At 41.5% G+C, this 19298-nt stretch overlaps 1 protein-coding gene across 1 annotated transcript in view; it reads left to right on the forward strand.

Annotated features, from left to right (window-relative positions):
• Positions 1 to 17947, forward strand: part of bckdhb (branched chain keto acid dehydrogenase E1 subunit beta) — a 64807-nt gene extending 46860 nt beyond the window's left edge. The window contains exons 9-11 of the mRNA XM_080039223.1: positions 1532 to 1618; positions 14153 to 14304; positions 17515 to 17947. Coding sequence (XP_079895349.1) covers positions 1532 to 1618; positions 14153 to 14293 — 228 coding nt within the window. The 3' untranslated portion in view covers positions 14294 to 14304; positions 17515 to 17947. The remainder of the gene's footprint in view (positions 1 to 1531; positions 1619 to 14152; positions 14305 to 17514) is intronic.
• Positions 17948 to 19298: the final 1351 nt, after the last annotated feature.

Consider the following 19298-nt stretch of genomic DNA (forward strand, 5'->3'; position numbering starts at 1 on the left):
CAGTGCCTTGATTTATATTCCATTAGATGTGTGTCAATGGGAGCGAGTTGTCTTTTCCTTAACATTTCCACCATAAATAAATACAGAAGACACAAATTACTGCATAAAAATTAACCAAAATGCACAAAATGAAGTGTTCGAACCTCAAATTTTTCTGGGGGACAACCCCCAGACCCCCGCTTTTAATGTGTGTTCCCCAATGTTGAAATGAGACCTAGCCCTTCATTTATTACTTTAAATGTGTTAATTACACAGTATTGGATGCTGACCAATACATGTAAACTGTAAAGACGCAAAGACGCTGGCCATTGAAATTATTTCAGTTTTATAATTTTTTTTCCTTCGGCGGCCCTCGGTCCAATGTTGGGTTCCTAAATTGGCCCTCAGCTATCAAAAGTTTGAGAACCCCTGCTTTAATGAGTGAAACATGAACACTCTGTTAGTCTCTACACATTGAATGTTGTAAATTCTCAAAATAATGTAGATGAAAATATGTCCTACTGGTGCTGATTCTTATTTGAGTTTCATAGGTGTTTGTCCAGTTTATGGCTCTATATGAACACAACAACTGGGCAGCGGATTGGAACGGTTTGTTGAAGTTGCAGAGAACAGACATAGCTTTGGTCTGGACCAGTTGCAAGTGGATGAGATTATAGTATAGTATTGGTTTTATGCTGCGGTAGATAACGGGTGGAGCAGAGGCATCCTTCTGCAGTAATGTCAGGTTGCAGAAAAGCCAAACCCGAATGCAAATGCCTTGGAGTCCGAGACCTCTAATGTCCATGATTGTCCCGTTGGCCCTGTGTACCAGCCTAAACCAGCCCTCCAGCTCATACTGTTGTGTCATATCCATTTTATACTTGCACACACACACACACACAGCGACAAAGCCAGACACAAGCAGCCCAAGGGTATTTAGCCGATATAGCATACCACAGCAGGCAGGCAGTATGTGAACCACTCTTGGTTGGTAACAGCCCTCTCCTGGTTCACATACGACCTAAACAAGGCAGCTCCTGTAGTTAAAGCCTCTGGAAACCTCGTCTATATATGATAGTATGCTGTTTCATTAAGCTTTTACAAAAATCAGATTTGAAAATAAATGTTCATAAATATTTCAAAGCTTATTTTCTTTTTAATACTGTCTAGACCGTTTGACGTCCACATCGAAGAGTCTCCATGGCAACAGTCATTGTTTCTATAGAAGGTTCGGGCAGAGAACGGTTGTGATTAGTATATAAAGACTCATCGCGTATTAAGAATCAGAGCATATCCCGCCTCATCTAAACCTAATTTCAGTAAAGTTTATCAAACTTAAATGACAATATCTTGAGTTTGGATTGATAAAAATCCCTTTTCTCCGATGCTTAATATAAAGCAACTAACTCCCCAAATTATGTAGTTGGAAGGACTGTGGATTTGGGTTTACTGGGGCTTTCAGCTATCACCAATGCTAAATCATGTAGAGGGGCCATGAAAGCGGCGAAAGCTGAACCTCCTGTAATCATCTGTATGTGATTTTCTTTTACAGTCGGTGGTGAAAACTGGACGTTTGCTCGTCAGTCATGAGGCCCCAGTGACTGGAGGCTTTGCTGCTGAAATCAGCTCTACAGTACAGGTGAGTGTGTGCCCTCTGTGTCTGTGTGTGTGTGTGTGTGTGTGTGTGTGCGCACAAACTGTGTTAGATGAGCTTTTATTGGGATCTGTGGGTCCCAGGGGTGGGAGACGATCTTCAAAGGTATTGGTGTTAATAGGTTGCAATGGTTCTGTCAATAAAAGCCCCACTTTGTAATAAAGCCAAAATAGCCTTTCACTGAATGTCCCAGAGAAGGGCTTTTATAACCGTGAGGCGCGTTTCTCCATGTGAGAGTTGAAGACATGTAAGAGAGGTGAACTGATAAAGTTGGTTCCTGTTAATTGACCCGCTCAACAGTAGGACCTGGGGCTGTGATAGGCAGGTCATGGAAGCAATTATAAAACCTTTAGTGCACGATTTCCGCAATTTGTGTCAAATAAAGTACGTCTTCTAGAAGTCTTAACACTGTCAAATTAGACATTATATTCTTATTCTTAGTTTCAGTGGGACTGTCGATTCCCCGGGTTTATCATCATAAAAAGAGTATGCTGAGAAAGTATAGATCAAAGGCATTCCTTACTCCAGTCCTTTTTATATTGCAAAACCTTGATGTCTTAATCAGCTAACTAAGTATACTTTTAATGGGGCCAATTTGTCAACTTAAACAAATTTTAAATTAAAGGAATTTGAACAAGTATTTACAAAATTCCATTCTGTAGCAGCTTCATTCCTAACTGTCTGTGTTCTGTAAGCTTATCTTACTTATAGCTGAGCTTGTTGATGAAGGTGTTCTTTACCACCCATATAAGGTTTACACAATATTACTTGTTGCTGGCATTACAAAAGGCTTGGCACTCTGTAACTAATAGCTGCCAAAAGAGAGCGAGGAGAAAGAGAGAGAGAGAGATGATGACAAATTCTGAGCTAAGTGTAATGCGTGACTAAATGAAAAGTCTTGCCCCTTCCCATCATCGTAATTACATCTATTTTTGCGGGGTGATTATCTTCAGTATGTGTCCTCTCTTCTCCCTGTGGGGCTCTTAACAGTGAGCACCACTCGGCTCTCAACGAGCAATTTGTGTCTCAACAACTCTCCTCTTTTGTACCCGCCTCCTCAAAAGTCATCAGACTAATTGTATGCGTGTGTGTGTGTGTGTGTGTGTGTGTGTGTGTCTGTGTCTGTGTGTGTGTGTGTGTGTGTGTGTGTGTGTGTGTGTGTGGACACGCTGGAGCTGTTTCCTGGTTAATGTACATGAACTATAGAGTTGACGCAGTGAATCCAATAGATCTTCTCGTTTACTGTCTGTACTGTTAGATGTTGCTCACTCTCCCTCTGTTAGTGAGGGCTTAGACGGTTGGTGAGTCATCCTGCTCATTTCCATGTTTGCACATTGTGTACGGGTGATGTAAGTTGTTGCTGTGTTCATTGATTGCACAGCTTTCACATGGCCTACACGCACTTATGATTTGTTTTCACAATGAAAAGATACAACAGCCAAGAGTACCCTATAAGCGTCAATAAGCCATGGCTTTCATATGATGTTTGCTTTTTTAATGTATCTTGCTAGATAGGGGAGAGAGTAAAGAAGGACTCACTATCACATTGTACAGTGTTACTCGTCTGTCTCTCCTACACTTTAAATCACTTGTGCCCCCTCTGCAAGCGTTATGTTTCTCATGTGCTGTAATATATTCAAAATTAGATGTCAGTTCAATAATACAGATCCTTTCCCAATCACTGAGTAAAAGCCAACTGGTTAACAGATGCATGTTTAGCTTGAACAATGACTACAAGTAAATGTATTTAAATGTGTTTCTTTTAAATGAAAATAAGCTGATATTTAAGGTGAATAGTACACACAAACAAGACCAAACAGAGAAGGTCACAGGCATTTTAATGTTAACCTGCTGCAGATGTGGGGAATGAGAGCACAAACCGCAGGTGTGAATGACTGTCTTTCACAAGCTTGCAAAAACTCTTTCGTCTTGAGTCCGTTTTTAATTAAGCAGGTGGGTTCAGATTAACCCATTGTAACATTTCTTGAGCTCTGTTTCTCGTTTCAAACACTTTGCTTGCTCTGACGTGTTGTGTTATCGTGTGATAAGCTGAAGCATAACTGGATGTTAAAAGATAGTGATTTTGATTGGCCTATTTATTGATTTTCTTCTTTTTATATGTTGGAAAATAAATACATAGATAAATAGATAAAACCTAAAAGCACAGCTTTCCCATCTGGCGATACAGTTTGAGGATAAGTCATCAGTGCTTGGTTTGATTCTGCTTATGTTGCTAACTCCGAATCCAAACAAAAACAAATTGGCAATTTTAATTTGTCTGTGCTTTGATGAACGGGATTCGACCCTATAAGAAATTAAGCTTTTAGCGGGGAGATTCTGAGTCACAGTTCCTCATCAACTACAAAAACATCCTGGTATTCAGGATATTGTAGTCATACTAATGCAGCTCAAGCACAGTGTAGATGTTAAATGTCCTTGTTTACTAGTGCAGCCTTGTCCCCTTGACAGGCTCAAAGGGGACCAAAGGAAAAACTGGCTCTCAGTAGCCTGCGTGGTCTAGGCACTGGGAACACTTTAGTCTTTTATTTTTGGAAGGTGGTTCTTGCTATTGCCTATCCACCTCAGGCCCCCGCACAAAGATCCATTTCTGGGTTTGATCATTTATTTTGTACAGAAGGGGATTTTGGTTCGGCTTAGCAACTTTTGTTTATCATGCTTTGTCTTTAGCCCTCACAATTTAAAGTGTGTCATGAGCTGGCCGTTTTCCTGGTGGTTGGCTGATGACTGGATAGAACAGAGTAGAGCAGAATGAGATGGGGCTGAAGACCATGCCTTGCCTTCAGGGACCTCAGGGATGCACTGAGAGACATTTTGAAGCCTATCCCTCAACTTCGAAACCACCACAGACTTTACTAGCCTGGCACAGCCCACCTACGTACTTCCGCTCAATTTTAATTTCCCTTCAGTAGTCAGTGTGGGTCTGCGGTATATTTGCGGGATTTCTAAGGCAGATTTGTACTGGTCCAATCAGCAAACAGGGGGAGTGGCTGAGAACAATGACGTTGAGGTTGTGTGCCAGTTTCAGTTGTAGTCAGAAGCCGGCACATTACGTACGTCACGTTTTCGGGCCCCTGTGTCATTATCAATCAATACATTTGCCAATTTTTCCTACCAATATACTGTACACGCAATAACCCAAAATGACACAACGACAAAGATGTTTTTAGAAGGATTTGCTAAGCAAAGAAATTCAACCTTTTTTTAGAGGACCCTTTTTGCAGCAATTACAGCTCCAGGTCTTCCTGGGTAAGTCTATACACGCTTTGCATTGGGGAAGGTTATCCGATTCTTCCTAGCAGACCCTCCCAACCTCCTTCAGATTGGATGGGAAGCATCTGTAAACGGAAAATTTCACGTCTAGTGAAAGGGTCTGAATACTTACTGAAACCAGTATATGTGTTGTATGTGGGGCCCTTGCTTTGTTATCCCCCCATTTGTGTGTTTAAACCAGCAGTCCAACATCCAACCCAAGAAGTCCCACTGTATTGTGGTCGTGTTCTGGGGATTCAGAACTGCCTACTCCTCTTTGACTCTGTAGGTGTTGGCTGCTGATGTTATAAATGTCTTCTGAATCAGACTATTGGTTTCCTGTCAGGCATATCCGAATGAGAAGCAGAGTAGACCCAAGGCCTGGGGTATCAGGTACAACAGTAAAGGTCTTAATACTCCCTTCCTATTTCTTTCTCCATCAGGGGATACACTAAACTGCCTTCAAAGGACAGTGTTCTTACAAGCGGGTTAATTTCACACCGGAACTACCACACCGTTTAATGGGGTTATAGAGCTTATATAATGGTGGTCCGCTGCTGCTCCTTCCCAACAGTTGCTGGAAGGCCTTAAGCTGGATTTACTCATTAGCAAGTTTTACCTTCATATAACTTCAGGGCATTGTGTCTTCCTCAATTTCTCAACAACAAGTACAAGCCAATGACATTTTAGAAATAGTGTTACATATCTAATTCCAAGACTTTTGAAATACCTAAATGTCTACAATAATGAAATGCAAATATTGTATCTAGACTTGTACATGTACTACATCATAATGTGAAACACGATTGAAAATCTAACCACAATAGCAGCCTGATGGGGGCTTACAGCGGGTGAAATAAGTATTGAACACGTCACCATTTTCCTCAGTACATATATTTTAGGGGTGTAACGGTACACTAAAGTCACGGTTCGGTACGTACCTCGGTTTTGAAGTCACGGTACGGTACAGTACGGTACGGTTCATAGTTAAGGGAGAATGAACAGCTTTAGCTGTCAGTAACTAGCTAACATACACATAAAATGCATAACAAATCTAAAAGGAATACTGCTGCAATTCTCCAATAAATAAAATACTTATTAAATACTAGTGAATGTGCAGCATAAACTAAAATTGCAGTGAAAAAAAGCCAGTGTTAATGCTCAGCAGGCTCTGTAAGCTGGTATGTAAAAAAAGGGTATGTCATCTTTAAGGGTATTTTTTACTTTAAAAAAATAAAATATTACTGCAGCTCTCTGAAGCTCTGAAGTCAGGGGCGCAAATACCCACTTTCTGGGGGGTATGCAGGCACTTAGCAGGCGCCCCCCCACCCCAATTACAGTCTTCCATTTTAAGTTGCATATTAGAGCAGGTGATCGGCTCAAACATGACATGTCTGCCTGCACTGATTCACCCAAAAGGAAAGGACACAGTGAATAACAGGTTGGTCATCAGAAATAAAACTATATACTGGGCATTTAGGTTTTTGTGGCCTCACTAGTGTCAGGCATGCATACTCATACCCACTGGCATACCCACCCAGAATTTTTTGTGATTTGAACATGTAAAATAAGCAATTTGGTGAACTCTGGTGAAGAGAATTAAAGAAAAATAAAACTTTTATTTCAGTTCAAATGAATAGTAAAATGAGCCAAACAAGTCAGTCAGCCAACCTTCTTGACTTTACCCATACAACGTGTGAAGGTATTCACTAAGAAAAACATAAAAAAAAACTGCTCAGACAAACGGTTAAATTGGAAAAACCAGCTTGTTGATAACACTATTTTTTCAAGTGAATGAGAGAGAAAAGGCAATAAATAAGACAAAAAAACTTAGTGCCACCAATCTATCGCACCAAATTCCCTTACAATAAACTATTATATACTCTCTCTCTCTCTCCTGTAATACTGTATGTGTAACTTACACACTATTCAAACCGATCCTGAATTGTAATGCTTTGGGGGATTCTGAATTGTGATGTTTTGTGGTACCCCCCCCCCCCCCCCCCCTCCTTAGCCTTGCACATCATACTTAGCATTGCACAACATACTTCAAACACTATACATGTACATAAGCCCTGCAGCTCACCCGCAGAAAACATTTGCTCAGAAATTTTTTTTTGTCGTTACACTCATAGCTCCAAAGAAAAACCTGCTGTTCTAGTTGGGCTTACCTGGGAATCTTATCTACTGTCTGACCTTAACATATATCTTTATCATTCATCCAAGTGAATCCATCATCTTGTTCAGTGAATTGGAAACAGAAACTAAGACAAACTGTGTGTGTGTGTGTGTGTGTGTGTGTGTGTGTGTGTGTGTGTGTGTGTGTGTGTGTGTGTGTGTGTGTGTGTGTGTGTGTGTGTGTGTGTGTGTGTGTGTGTGTGTGTGTGTGTGTGTGTGTGTGTGTGTGTGTGTGTGTGTGTGTGTGTGTGTGTGTGTGTGTGTGTGTGTGTGTGTGTGTGAGAGAGAGAGAGTGAGAGAGAGTGAGAGAGAGAGGGAGTAAGGTCTCCTTACAGAGGCAATGTGCCAGACTCACAATTTCAGTTGATTACAATGTATAAATAACTAAACATGAAAAGTTGAGGTTAAGTTTGTCTTAGTTTCTGTTTCCAATTCACTGAACAAGATGATGGATTCGCTTGGATGAATGAAAAAGAGACATTTGAAGGTCCTGATAAGACAGTAGATAAGATTCCCAGGTAAGCCCAACTAGAACAATAGGTTTTTCTAGTGTAACGACAAAAAAAATGTTTCTGAGGAAATGTTTTCTGCGGGTGAGCTGCAGGGCTTATGACATAGTGTTTGGTGTTTGAAGTATGTTGTGCAATGCTAAGTATGATGTGCAAGGCTAAGGAAGGGGGGGGGGGGGGGTACCACAAAGCATCACAATTCAGAATCCCCCAAAGCATTACAATTCAGGATCGGTTTGAATAGTGTGTAAGTTACACATACAGTATTACAGGAGAGAGAGAGAGTATAATAGTTTATTGTAAGGGAATTTGGTGACAAACTTAACCTCAGTCTTTTCATGTTTAGTTATTTATACATTTTAATCAACTGAAATTGTTAGTCTGGCACATTGCCTCTGTAAGGAGACCTCTCTCTCTCTCTCTCTCTCTCTCTCTCACACACACACACACACACACAACTCAGTCGTGCGCTGGAATGGTGCAAAATATGATAATAGTGGGAAACAGGTGAGTGTGTTGTTTTGGCGCTGACCTGCTATAGGCTAATCACTACACTACCATTCAAAAACTGTGAAAACAGATATAGTCAAAAACTTGAGGTGACACACACGTAGATCTGCAGTGACAATCCGCGAGTCGCGGCCGATAATCAGTGTGCATTAATCAATAATCGGCCATATAAAACACGCAATCTTTCTCCTTATCAATCTTCCCGTTTTCGGTTTTGTGCCCCCGAGAGCTTTCTTTTCTGCCTCTCCAACTGTAGGTCCCTGTCATCAGATGACAACACGATTCAAATGAAAGCTCTCACGCTCCAGCGCGTGCTCGAGGGGGCGCACACTGGAGCGCCTATAGTGTGGGGAGGAGGAGGCGAAGGAGCGGGGGGCGCCTTATCACTGACGTGCTTCTGTTATTGATCATATCATTTACACAAACGCTGTTAAATAGAGAAAAATGCCGACTGCAAATAATTTTCCCTCGATCGCTTTGGTGCCCCTCTAGTGCGGCGCCCCTATGCGCCGCATATAGCCTAGTGCATACCCACTTTTTGCGCCACTGTCTAAGGGCCCGTGTCCACCTACCGCCTTTTTCCCGTTCCGTCCAGATGACGTATTGCCGACCTGATGTATCACAGCACTCTCTCCCAGCTCATAAAACGCTTGAAAAAGCGGTCGAAAAAAACGCTCAGTGGACACTCCCGAGCGCACAGCCAGCGTTTAACGCTGGAAAAAGGCGTTAGGTGGACACGGGCCCTTAAGTGCTCTTATAAATATAACAATTATCAAATAAAAGTGCAACTGCAGCATTAATTAAATTAGCCTACAGCTTATGTAGGCTATTTTCAGTATAAAAAAGAAAATACTGTCTGTGTTTGCACAGCTCGATTTTTCTTCACAGTAACGGTGATAGTAAGACCTGGATGGTGCCTTTTCAAATACGTATGCATGTTCGACGTGTTGGCTCCCTTTATATGTCCATGCTTGGCTCCTACATAGGCGATCGCGGTGAAACAATATGCCGACATTGTTCCACACGTTTATCACTGTTTTCATAATTCTACTGAAATCCGAAGTTATCCCTCAAACGGGATTTGAATGACAGGGGGACGCCTGCAAGCTCCGGTTTCCTGTTGTCTTTCGCCATGCAGTTCGCTCTCTGTTCGATAGCACTGTATAAATGTTTTATTTGCACTACTCATAGACTAAAAGAAAAGAGGGGTAGCCTACTACAACTGCTAATAGGGATGCAAACGGAACACGGTACGGTACAAATACGTGTATCGTTACACCCCTAATATATTTCCCAAGGTGCTATTGACATGATATGTTCAACAACCCAAGTAATCCATACATACAAAGAAACCAAAACTAATACGTCCAGAAATTAAGTTATGTGTAATAATGTGAAATGACACAGGGAAAAAGTATTGAACACACTCACTGATATTCATTTAATACTTTGTACAAAAGCCTTTTTTGGTAATGACAGCTTCAAGACGCCCCCTGTATGGAGAAACTAGTCGCATGCATTGCTCTGGTGTGATTTTGGCCCATTCTTCCACACAAACAGTCTTCAAATCTAGAAGGTTCCGTGGGCCTCTTTAATGAATATTGATCTTCAGTTATTTCCATAGATTTTCAGTGGGATTTAAGTCAGGTGATTGGCTGGGCCATTCTAGCAGCTTTATTTTCTTTTTTTGAAACCAATTGAGAGTTTCCTTGGCTGTGTGTTCGGGATCATTGTCTTGCTGAAATGTCCACACTCGTTTCATCTTCATCACCCTGGTAGATGGCAGCAGATTTTGGTCAAGAATGTCTCGATAGATTGCCTGTACCATTTGCTGAAAAGCCGCCCCACACCATGATGTTCAGAACCTCAACACTTCACTGTTGGTATAGTGTTTTTAGGGTGATGTGCAGAGCTATTTCATGTTCAATACTTATTTCACCCGCTGTATCACACAACAGAAAACAGTGTTTAATGGATGAGAAATGGAGACACCTTATTTGTCATTCAGTAATAATCCTTAACATTTCCCTGAAATGAAACCTCTTTTTTATACAACATATGTGTATTTTATTTTTAAATAATAGCCACTCAATGTATTTTGGATTTAGTGATTGCCTCTATATGGTGGTAGGTCCAAGTTCCGCCATTCCCACACTGGATTAAAACAGATTTGTAGGAAACAATGCAATAATTTAATCTAATGCTACCGTTTGTGGTTGTATATACTTGACATTAGCCTCACTGTTGTTAATATATTGTATTATATTGTAGTCAGATGCCTGTATTTAGAGTTATTTGAAAATGGGGGGCGCCCTTGACTCAGTTGGTAGGGCGTCCCCCCCCGGGCCGGGCCCAGCAGCGGACCTGGATTCGATTCCCGCCCGCGGTCGTTTTCTGCATGTCACTCCCCCCTCTGCCACATTTCACCTCTGTCTCTCTGCACTGTCAATAAAGCATAAAAATGCCAAAAAAAATATCTTCAAAAAAAAGAGAGTTAAATCATGTAGAGAGGTTTAGAAACATGCAATGCAACTAGTTTCAGCCTGTTTTCAGGTAACTCAAGCTTGTTCAAGGGCCTGGCTTTCTTTGCTGATATAGCAAGTGATATTGGCACCCGCTAGTCTCAACTGCAACCCCCAATCTTTGGGTGTTTCTGACAAACCCTTGTGTAACAGGAGACACAATATCATCGTTGCAACTCTAGATTCCCGTTGTGAATTATTTTTAAAATCCTGCGCCACTGCACGATTCAAGCATATTTTTATTCTGACATTTAAGTCTATTACATATAATGATGCACTTCCCAAAAGACAAACACTGATTAGAATGAAATCTGAGTTGTGTGGCCATTCTCCGTCCAGCTGTGGTGGCAGGCACTCAGACTACTGTACTTTTCTCCCACTTCCAGTAAATGTATTTAGAGGAGATTACAGATGTGATCTGGACAAAAGGGCAAACTCCCTGGTACTGTCTGACTGCTTGTCTGTAGTTGGGCAGAGAATAGATCTTGAGGTTGTGATCTCGATGGACAAAGGAAAGTCACGTCACTTTCATCAAAACATTAGAATAAAAAAAAATATCCTGTAGTCTTATTATGGAAATAAAAAAAGAAGCTCTTAAGTCAAGCGTTTACTAAAGCAAACTTATGGAAATGCTATGAGTATGCATTTGATCCAGGCCTGAGAAGAAAAGGGTCTGTTAGTGGTGTAATATTGTGCTGGCCCTCCAACTGCCTGTATATTCAAACAGACTTAAATCCACATCCAGCACTGCCCCAGGCCCAGTCTATTCAAGTACAGTCCTGTTCAAATTCAACATTCCCAAGTGTGTATGTTTTCAGCGGATGAGACCGAACTTCACCCAAGGAAACACCAGAAGCAATGTTTAAATGATCTTAAAACAAGACGGAACTGTTTCTGACTGAACCTATCGATGAGCTAATGCTTATAGAAACCATGACATATTTATGGTTTACCCTGCATAATGCCATGTGAGAGAAGAAACAAATATGCCTGTAGTCTACAGCGTACTGTAGGACCCCTATTCACTGAAAGCCACACATTTTCAAAGAATGAGGATTTCCAAAATCGACGGCTTTTTAACTCAACTTGCATAGACTTTTTTTTCCACAGCTGACTCACACAGCTGAATGCACTTCATGCTTTTGGGCTTTTGTCATCACATTTATAGAATGATAAAGGAAAAGAAAAATCTGAATTTGACGAGATAAGCCTTTCACTTCACCAGTAGTACAGTGGCTGTTGACAAGATCTGCCACAGTCTGTGTTTAAGGTTGTTCTGAACTCCACAAGGAAGGAGGAAACTGAGCAGTCAGGAGGGTTTGTTGAACTATGTATTCAGGGTACAGTTGTTAAAGCTAATCATAGTTGATTATCTAGGTGCAGTAGACCACTACATTAGATAGAGCTCGCCCTTGTTTTCGAGTTTAACTTGGATCAAAATGAGAAACTCCTTCTCTTACCTGCTTGAATATATTTGAAAATCTAACAGATGACTTGACTTATTTATGACATATTTTTGGGGATCTACTATCGGTGCAAAGATCATCCTACCATGCCACAAATTCTACTAGAATCTCAATCAAAGAAATATACTCAATATTTTAGCCATCCTGAAGATGTGGCTCTAGGGATAGGATAGCAATGAACGTTGATCTCTCCCCCTCCCCCCCCTGTGGTCCAGACTGGACAATCTGTTGACTTTTCATTTAGTTCTACCAGGAGGTCCAACTGTGTAGTAATATTATTGTGTAATATAACAATATTTACTTGATGAATTGTTGTTCAGACATTCATGATTCCAAATGATAAATGCTACTTACTTTGGTGATCCTCTGATATATAATGTTCTTTGCCATGAGGTTGTCATTTAAATTTTTGAGTGAAATGTCCAAAATGGTTTGCTGGATTACCATGAAATGTGTTAAAGGCATTCAGTTTCCCTAAGTATGAATTTGAATAACTTTAGTGACTCATAACTTTTCATCTAGTGCTATCATCATCGGTTGGTTTCATTAATATTTTATCCAGTGAATGAAATAAGTTAATGACATTTCAATCAGCAATACCTTTAATTTGTGTTTGTGTATTAGTTAATTTTAGCATCCCTGGATATACATAAATATGATGTACCTACTGAGCATTTTAGTGTTGCCATTGTGGTTCTGCTAGCATGCAGATGTTTTAGTATTCAGCTCAAGGCATGGCTGCGCCTAAATGCAACTTCACAGAGCTAGTGGCATGGCTGAAGACTCTTATTCTTGTTCCTGTGTCATTCATTGTTTCTTGCATCCAAACTTGATCATTCTGGATTTGTCTTTCTACTTGGCGATCCTTTGGATTCAGTGATAAAACCCAAGACTTGTCCACCATGCAGGAAAGCTTCACTGTCAACTCTCCACAGGAACACAAAAAGCAAGCTTCTGCTGCAATTGAGAGAGAGAGAATTGCAATTCTCTCTCTCTCAATTGCAGCGCCCCCCATTTTCTCTCTCTCTCTCTCTCTCTCTCTCTCTCTCTCTCTCTCTCTCTCTCTCTCTCTCTCTCTCTTTCTCTGGTTGTTTTGTATTTTTACAGGCTGTAAAAGTACCAAAGCACAAAAGGCCCCTCATCAAGTCTGACATCCCCTGGACTCTGCCAGATGTCTGAAATGAAAAACATAGTGTGAAACATACACGTCTTCCACTGCCAAACGCCACACTGCTCCTAGCAGCCAAGTGGTGGGTTTGTAATAAGGGATTACATGGATCGGGATGCTGTCAGTGTCACGAGAAGCGGGTCAAAATGCGTTCGGTGTCCCTGTCGGAGACAAACTGTGCATGCACAAACAGGCGGGACAATAAGAGGGTGCTGTGCAACTTCCTCTGAGGCGACTAGAATTCTTTTGTTTTGGTGGCTTGAGTTGTTTGCTGGTCAGATGATTCAGAAAGAGGGTACTTTAGGTCTGTTTCTGCAAATCTGTGTGCACACGTCCAAGTGTGTTCATTTAACTCATCAGGGGGTTTGTCCCATTTGCAGTGTTTTGGCCAACTTCATTAAGCTTTGTCTCCACGGGAAGAGGTCAAAAGCCAATATAGAGACACGAGTCATGGCTTGTTTTTCCACTTTGGCCAAATTGCCTGAGCCCTGGTCTGTTCTGTTGAGCCAGAGTGAACCTTTTAGCTTGTGACACTTTGATCAAATTTGGCTATAAAAATGTAATGAAGTTGTCAACTTGTTCGATTAGATACATTTTATCTTTGTTGTTTTCCCCAATAATATATATACCCTTTATGATAGGTTGGCAATATGGCCAACATTGAGAAGGGTAAAACAAGATCCTTGTCTTGCCTGAACATACTTGCGACATGCATAAGCCTATATGAAGCCTATTCACCCCGTCACTATGTTAACTAATGTATCAAACACTTTAGAGCGGTGGCAGTCTGAACACGCTAGCTTGGCTTTCCTGCCTGAATGAATTATGGTTGAGTGCTGACAGCAGTTAACCCTTAAGGACTGTTAAGAGTATTTCTTTTTTCTTTCCCCTTGCAGGAGGAGTGCTTCCTTAACCTGGAGGCTCCCATCTTTAGGGTCTGTGGTTACGACACCCCCTTCCCCCACATCTTTGAACCCTTCTACATCCCAGACAAATGGAAGTGCTTTGATGCAATCAAGAAGATGATCAACTACTGAACCCCACTCAGGTAAGAAAGATCTGAGGAAAATCTACAAAGAGACATTATGTCATTTTCAAACACTTAGTGTATATTAAGGCACAGGCCTGTCAGCAATTGCCCTACAATCTGCTATATTTCATTCCAGTACTTGTGTAGTTATAAAGACGATGAGCTGCCATCAGTAACACACCGTCATTAGAGACAAAGTGTAATTGGGTTTTGCATTCTAGTGTTTAATCCTCCTCCAGACATAGTTTATTCAAACCAGACATCACAGGCTATACATATTACAGGCATTACACTAGCATAGTATCATGTACATCTGGAATCCAGCTCTAGTAACCAAGTGGGATTGTACTTTATATCCCAGCTCACGTTGGATTTTATCTGAGGAATGATTCAGCCGTATTTTCACATGACAGTATAGCTAAAGATGTGGCTAAAAGGAAGACTTCACTGCAGTAATACTTTGTATGCAGACTGAAACAACACTGAAATCCCTTGTGTTGTTTAAAGGTGAAGTGAGCGGAATGGTCAGTTTAGCTAACTTCCTGTCACTGACTGCAGTTAGCAGTCCCCTCGCTCGTCCCTACGTCACCACATTAATGCACTGCGGTCTTCAAGCAGCGAGTTATCTAGCATCATCTCAGATCCATAAGTGCGATAAAACATGATAAAAACCATCAAAACAGACATTGGGAAGGATTTGTACCTGCTCCGCCATTGAAGGTGCATACACATTCACCCATCTGTCGCTCTGCACGTGCACCGGCAGTGAGACGGGTGCCGGTTTGTAGAGTTCTCTCTTCTGGTTGGTTATCAGTAGTGGGATCCCGAAAAGTTTATTTGCCAATTACATGCAGAGCAAGTGACTGAGAGATCGGCTTTATGATACGCGCACACTATATAAGTGATCACTGTATGAATAAAGAGCGATTTAACACTTATATTAACATAAATAAATCGCTTACTTCACCTTTAAAAATACATGCATGCAATCCGTAAAATCTCAATTTGGGTTTAGGAAAAATCGCACAAGTTGTTTGACATTCTATAGACCAAATTATTCAATCACTCAACCATATAAAACAATCAGTGTACCTAAGGATTTGTCATTGTTTACTCTACACTAGTGCAGTGCCCGTAGGAAGCAGGTAAACAAAGAAAGATATTAGACAGTACATTTGGCTGCTATCATTGATGGCTAATTGTACACAGTTGAAGGTTATTATCAGTAACTTACTTTGTAGAAGTTGGCTATAGAGTAGGGCAACATTCCTTAGTGTATTGTGTAAAGATAACCACAAACTAATTCCATGTGTTTTGTTAAGTGAAATGAAACACAAAATGTGTTAATTAATTCAGTGTTGAAGCCTAAAGAAGAGGGGGGGTGGGGTGCGTGTAATATAAAAACAATAAAACATTTTGTGGAAGCATCCGAGACCGTGCTGTCAATTAACGTCAACGTGTCGGTAGCAGTCAGCTGTGTGTGTGTGTGTGTGTGTGTGTGTGTGTGTGTGTGTGTGTGTGTGTGTGTGTGTGTGTGTGTGTGTGTGTGTGTGTGTGTGTGTGTGTGTGTGTGTGTGTGTGTGTGTGTGTGTGTGTGTGTGTGTGTGTGTGTGTGTGTGTGTGTGTGTGTGTGTGTGTGTGTGTGTGTGTGTGTGTGTGTGTGTGTGTGCGCGCGAATCGGCGGCCGGCGGCGAGCGGTTCGCGCGGCCAGGGGCGGCGCGAATGGGGCGGCGCGGCCGCCGCAGAAGTTGAAAATATTGAACTTTTCGCCGCCGGCCGCGCCGCGATAGCCAATCAGCGTTGAGCTCCTCCCGACGTCACTCGGGTGAGTCTGCTGAGCTACAAGACACGTGAAACCTGGCTGGCGGTGCAGTCGGGAAAGGAGGGATGAAGGGAAAAAAGAAGGAAAAGACAGAGAGAGAGAGAGAGAGAGAGAGAGGGAGAAAGTTCCAACACATCGATAAAATGTATGACAGCAGTTTAATGAGACACCTTTTAGTAAAAGGAGCAAGGAATAGACTCAGATTATAGAAGAGAGAAGGACAGAAAGCCAGGGAAGATGTACTGCAGATGAGTGAATATGCAGAGACAATGCAAACTAAATACGACAACTGACACTTGCAAACATTTCCCTAAACATCTGAAAATCTGTTTGGGTTTTCTCTACATGTTGATATGCCGGCGTGAGTGTGTATATGCACGGCCATGGATACATATGTGCGTGTGTGTGTGGGCGGGTTGTGTGTGTATGTGTGTGTGGGCGCATGTGGGTGTGTTTACGAAGCTTGGGTGGCAGGTGGCGGGGAGAAATGTGTGAGAGGTGCAGTGAGACCAATACAAGGGCCGATGGCAGAGATGATGAAGGCAGAATACTTCAGAGACGCTCCCAACAAAAACAAATCAGTGAGGATGACGACGATGATGAGAGAGATGTAAATAGCGGGAAGAAACTGGGCGTGCACATTCAATGAGTCATCGGGCGGCGGCCGGCGGCGGACACAAATGAGCCAAAATGTTCACGTGACGCGGAACCTGCGATTCGCGCGGCCAACCCGCCGCGCCGCGCTGTGCACTGTGTTGGCACCTTTAAAACTTCACAATGAAGGATGCACACCTTTGTGCTGTGCGCAAGCAATATCCGGAAGCTCATGCCGATCTGACTAAAACTCAGAGAGATATGCGAGCCACAGACACACACACAGACAGACGTTTTTTGCTTTATAGATAGATATGTGGACATGCTGATTCTAAAGCATTCCTATATGAAGTTTGGGTGTTCATAGGATTCACAAAGCATCTGTTTTTGGGTCTATTCTCACCTGTACTTCAAGCTGCCTAGTGCCTATTTGTAATCAGACCGCCCAAGACTGATTTCAGTGCCAAGTGTTGACGGGCATGTCAAGGCTATGACCCCTTTAGTGGTGTAATCCTACTGCTGTCTCATGCAGAAGGTTTGTTATTATCTCTCATCAGTGGCAGAAGAGTTGGATAATTGTTTGAGAGGGGACAGTCGGCATTGACAGACTCTTTCGTAATCTTTTTAAATCGACGGTTTAATTCACGGTGGCAGGCATTCAACTGTTGGCTTTGATTAATAAGTAAATAAAACATAATACAATAAAACCTGTCATCCTCACTCCAGATCTACTTTTCCTGCTCATCTGCCATCCTCTGTGGATTGCCAAGGTATTCCCTGTAACTCACTGAACCTTTTTTCTCTTCTTTCAGAGCCAACGTCTGGTCGCCCTAAACTCCACACTCCACCTCCTTTTTCCTATTAATTCATCCAATCAGTGGAGAGCAGCCAGGAAAAGACACTTTGTTGAACCATCCAATCAAGAAGCAGCATCCAGATGGGCTCCGTGTCCCTCTGTGTATTCCAGCTAAAAGACTGTTACAGTACCTCTGGAGCAGGGAAAATAACTTGATCCAATAGAAAATGGTTGAATCTCTGCTTTGGCATCAACATAAAGCACATCATTCTTTGGGATTTTGTTTGATAAATTTGTGATCGTTTGCCTTTTTTGTGCCGTTACCTTTAATTAATCGTGTTCCACTGTGCTCTAATCTTTATTTAGTTTGACATAAACTGTCGTATTGTACTACTATAACAGATCTCTGGTTTTTAAGGAAAATAAAGTAATCCAAAAACATTGTGAAACATTTGGTTTGGTTATATTCATTGCTTTGAACTTGTTGGGCTTTTACATCGTCATTACTGCAGCAAAACGAAAACAAGGTACCTGTCATATGGGCTTACTACTACCCTCATGGGAAGGAGAGAAATGTGTACCAGACTGGCAAAGTCTGCACTTATGATAAATCCTGTGATGAAGTTTGGGGATTTAACAATGGCGGTATATCATTTACAACCTGTTGAACACATTTATTGGCACACAAAAAGAAGATGAAGGATCTTTCAGTCACAGTAACGCATAGCAACTACTTTTTTTAAAGTGGAAAAGACATAGGACGTTACATCATGGCCACTGTGCAAACTTCTGTCCTGTTGTAAAGTTTTAAGACCTTTCCATTTTATTTGTGATTCCATGAAGGAAAAAAATGGTCTCTCCTTGTTAAACTTCTTTTAATCTCTTACCAGCTAACATTTTGATGGGGAGAGTCATGGAATCAATCTGGGTCACTGTAGGAACCCTACTACACATTTCTGAGAAATGAATCATAGGTGAAGTCTTACCTAAACGACAATGAAGACTGTCTGTCAGAAGCTGGACTTCTGCCCATGCCTCCATTAGGTGTCCTCGACTGCTCTGCCATTCAGACAGCTCGGTGTGTGTGAAAGAAAGACCCAAGTGTGTTGAGGAAATCAAGAGTATAGAGGTGTAAGCCATGATAACGTCTAGGCACTGCTGAGTGTGTCACTGTGTGAGAGAATTAGTAAAATGTAAATGTTCACATGGAATAAGAGTTTTAGATCCTTGACTCCAAAAGAAAGAAAAATAAAACTTTTTCTGCAGTCTATGACTGCTCAGCACATGTCTTGGCAAATCTTGTCGAATTACACTATGTGTCCAAACTAATGTTTAGGTCTGAGGGTGATCAGAAATGCCAAAATTCATCAGGCAAATTTGAACAGCCATTTAAAACCAGCCATACATTAGTGAACCGCTTGGTATGGAAAATCCAGAATTTGGTCAGAAAAATTTATAATTTTGCCCAATACAGTTTCGGTGATGTACAGAAGTTAGAAGAAATTAAGGCTTCTGGTAATTTTGTGGACAAAGTTGACCATCTTTAAAACCATGCAGATGGTTATTGAGAAAAGCTCAAAACAATTAGCTGAAAGAGGCTAACAGCTGTGTGGAGCTGGGATTCATTTCACATGAAGTAATTTTATTCAGCATTAATGAGAAAAATATTGCTTTAAGCAAAACAAATGTACTATGTGCACTACGCCTGGGAAAGCAAAACAAGATGTAGACACAAAAGTTAAACGGTATGATCACTTAAGAAGGTTTTTCCTGGCAAAGTTATTCCAATACCTGTCCTCC

The sequence above is a fragment of the Ammodytes marinus genome (genome assembly GCF_949987685.1).
Source record: "Ammodytes marinus genome assembly, chromosome: 13".
NCBI classification, from domain to species: Eukaryota; Metazoa; Chordata; class Actinopteri; order Uranoscopiformes; family Ammodytidae; genus Ammodytes; species Ammodytes marinus.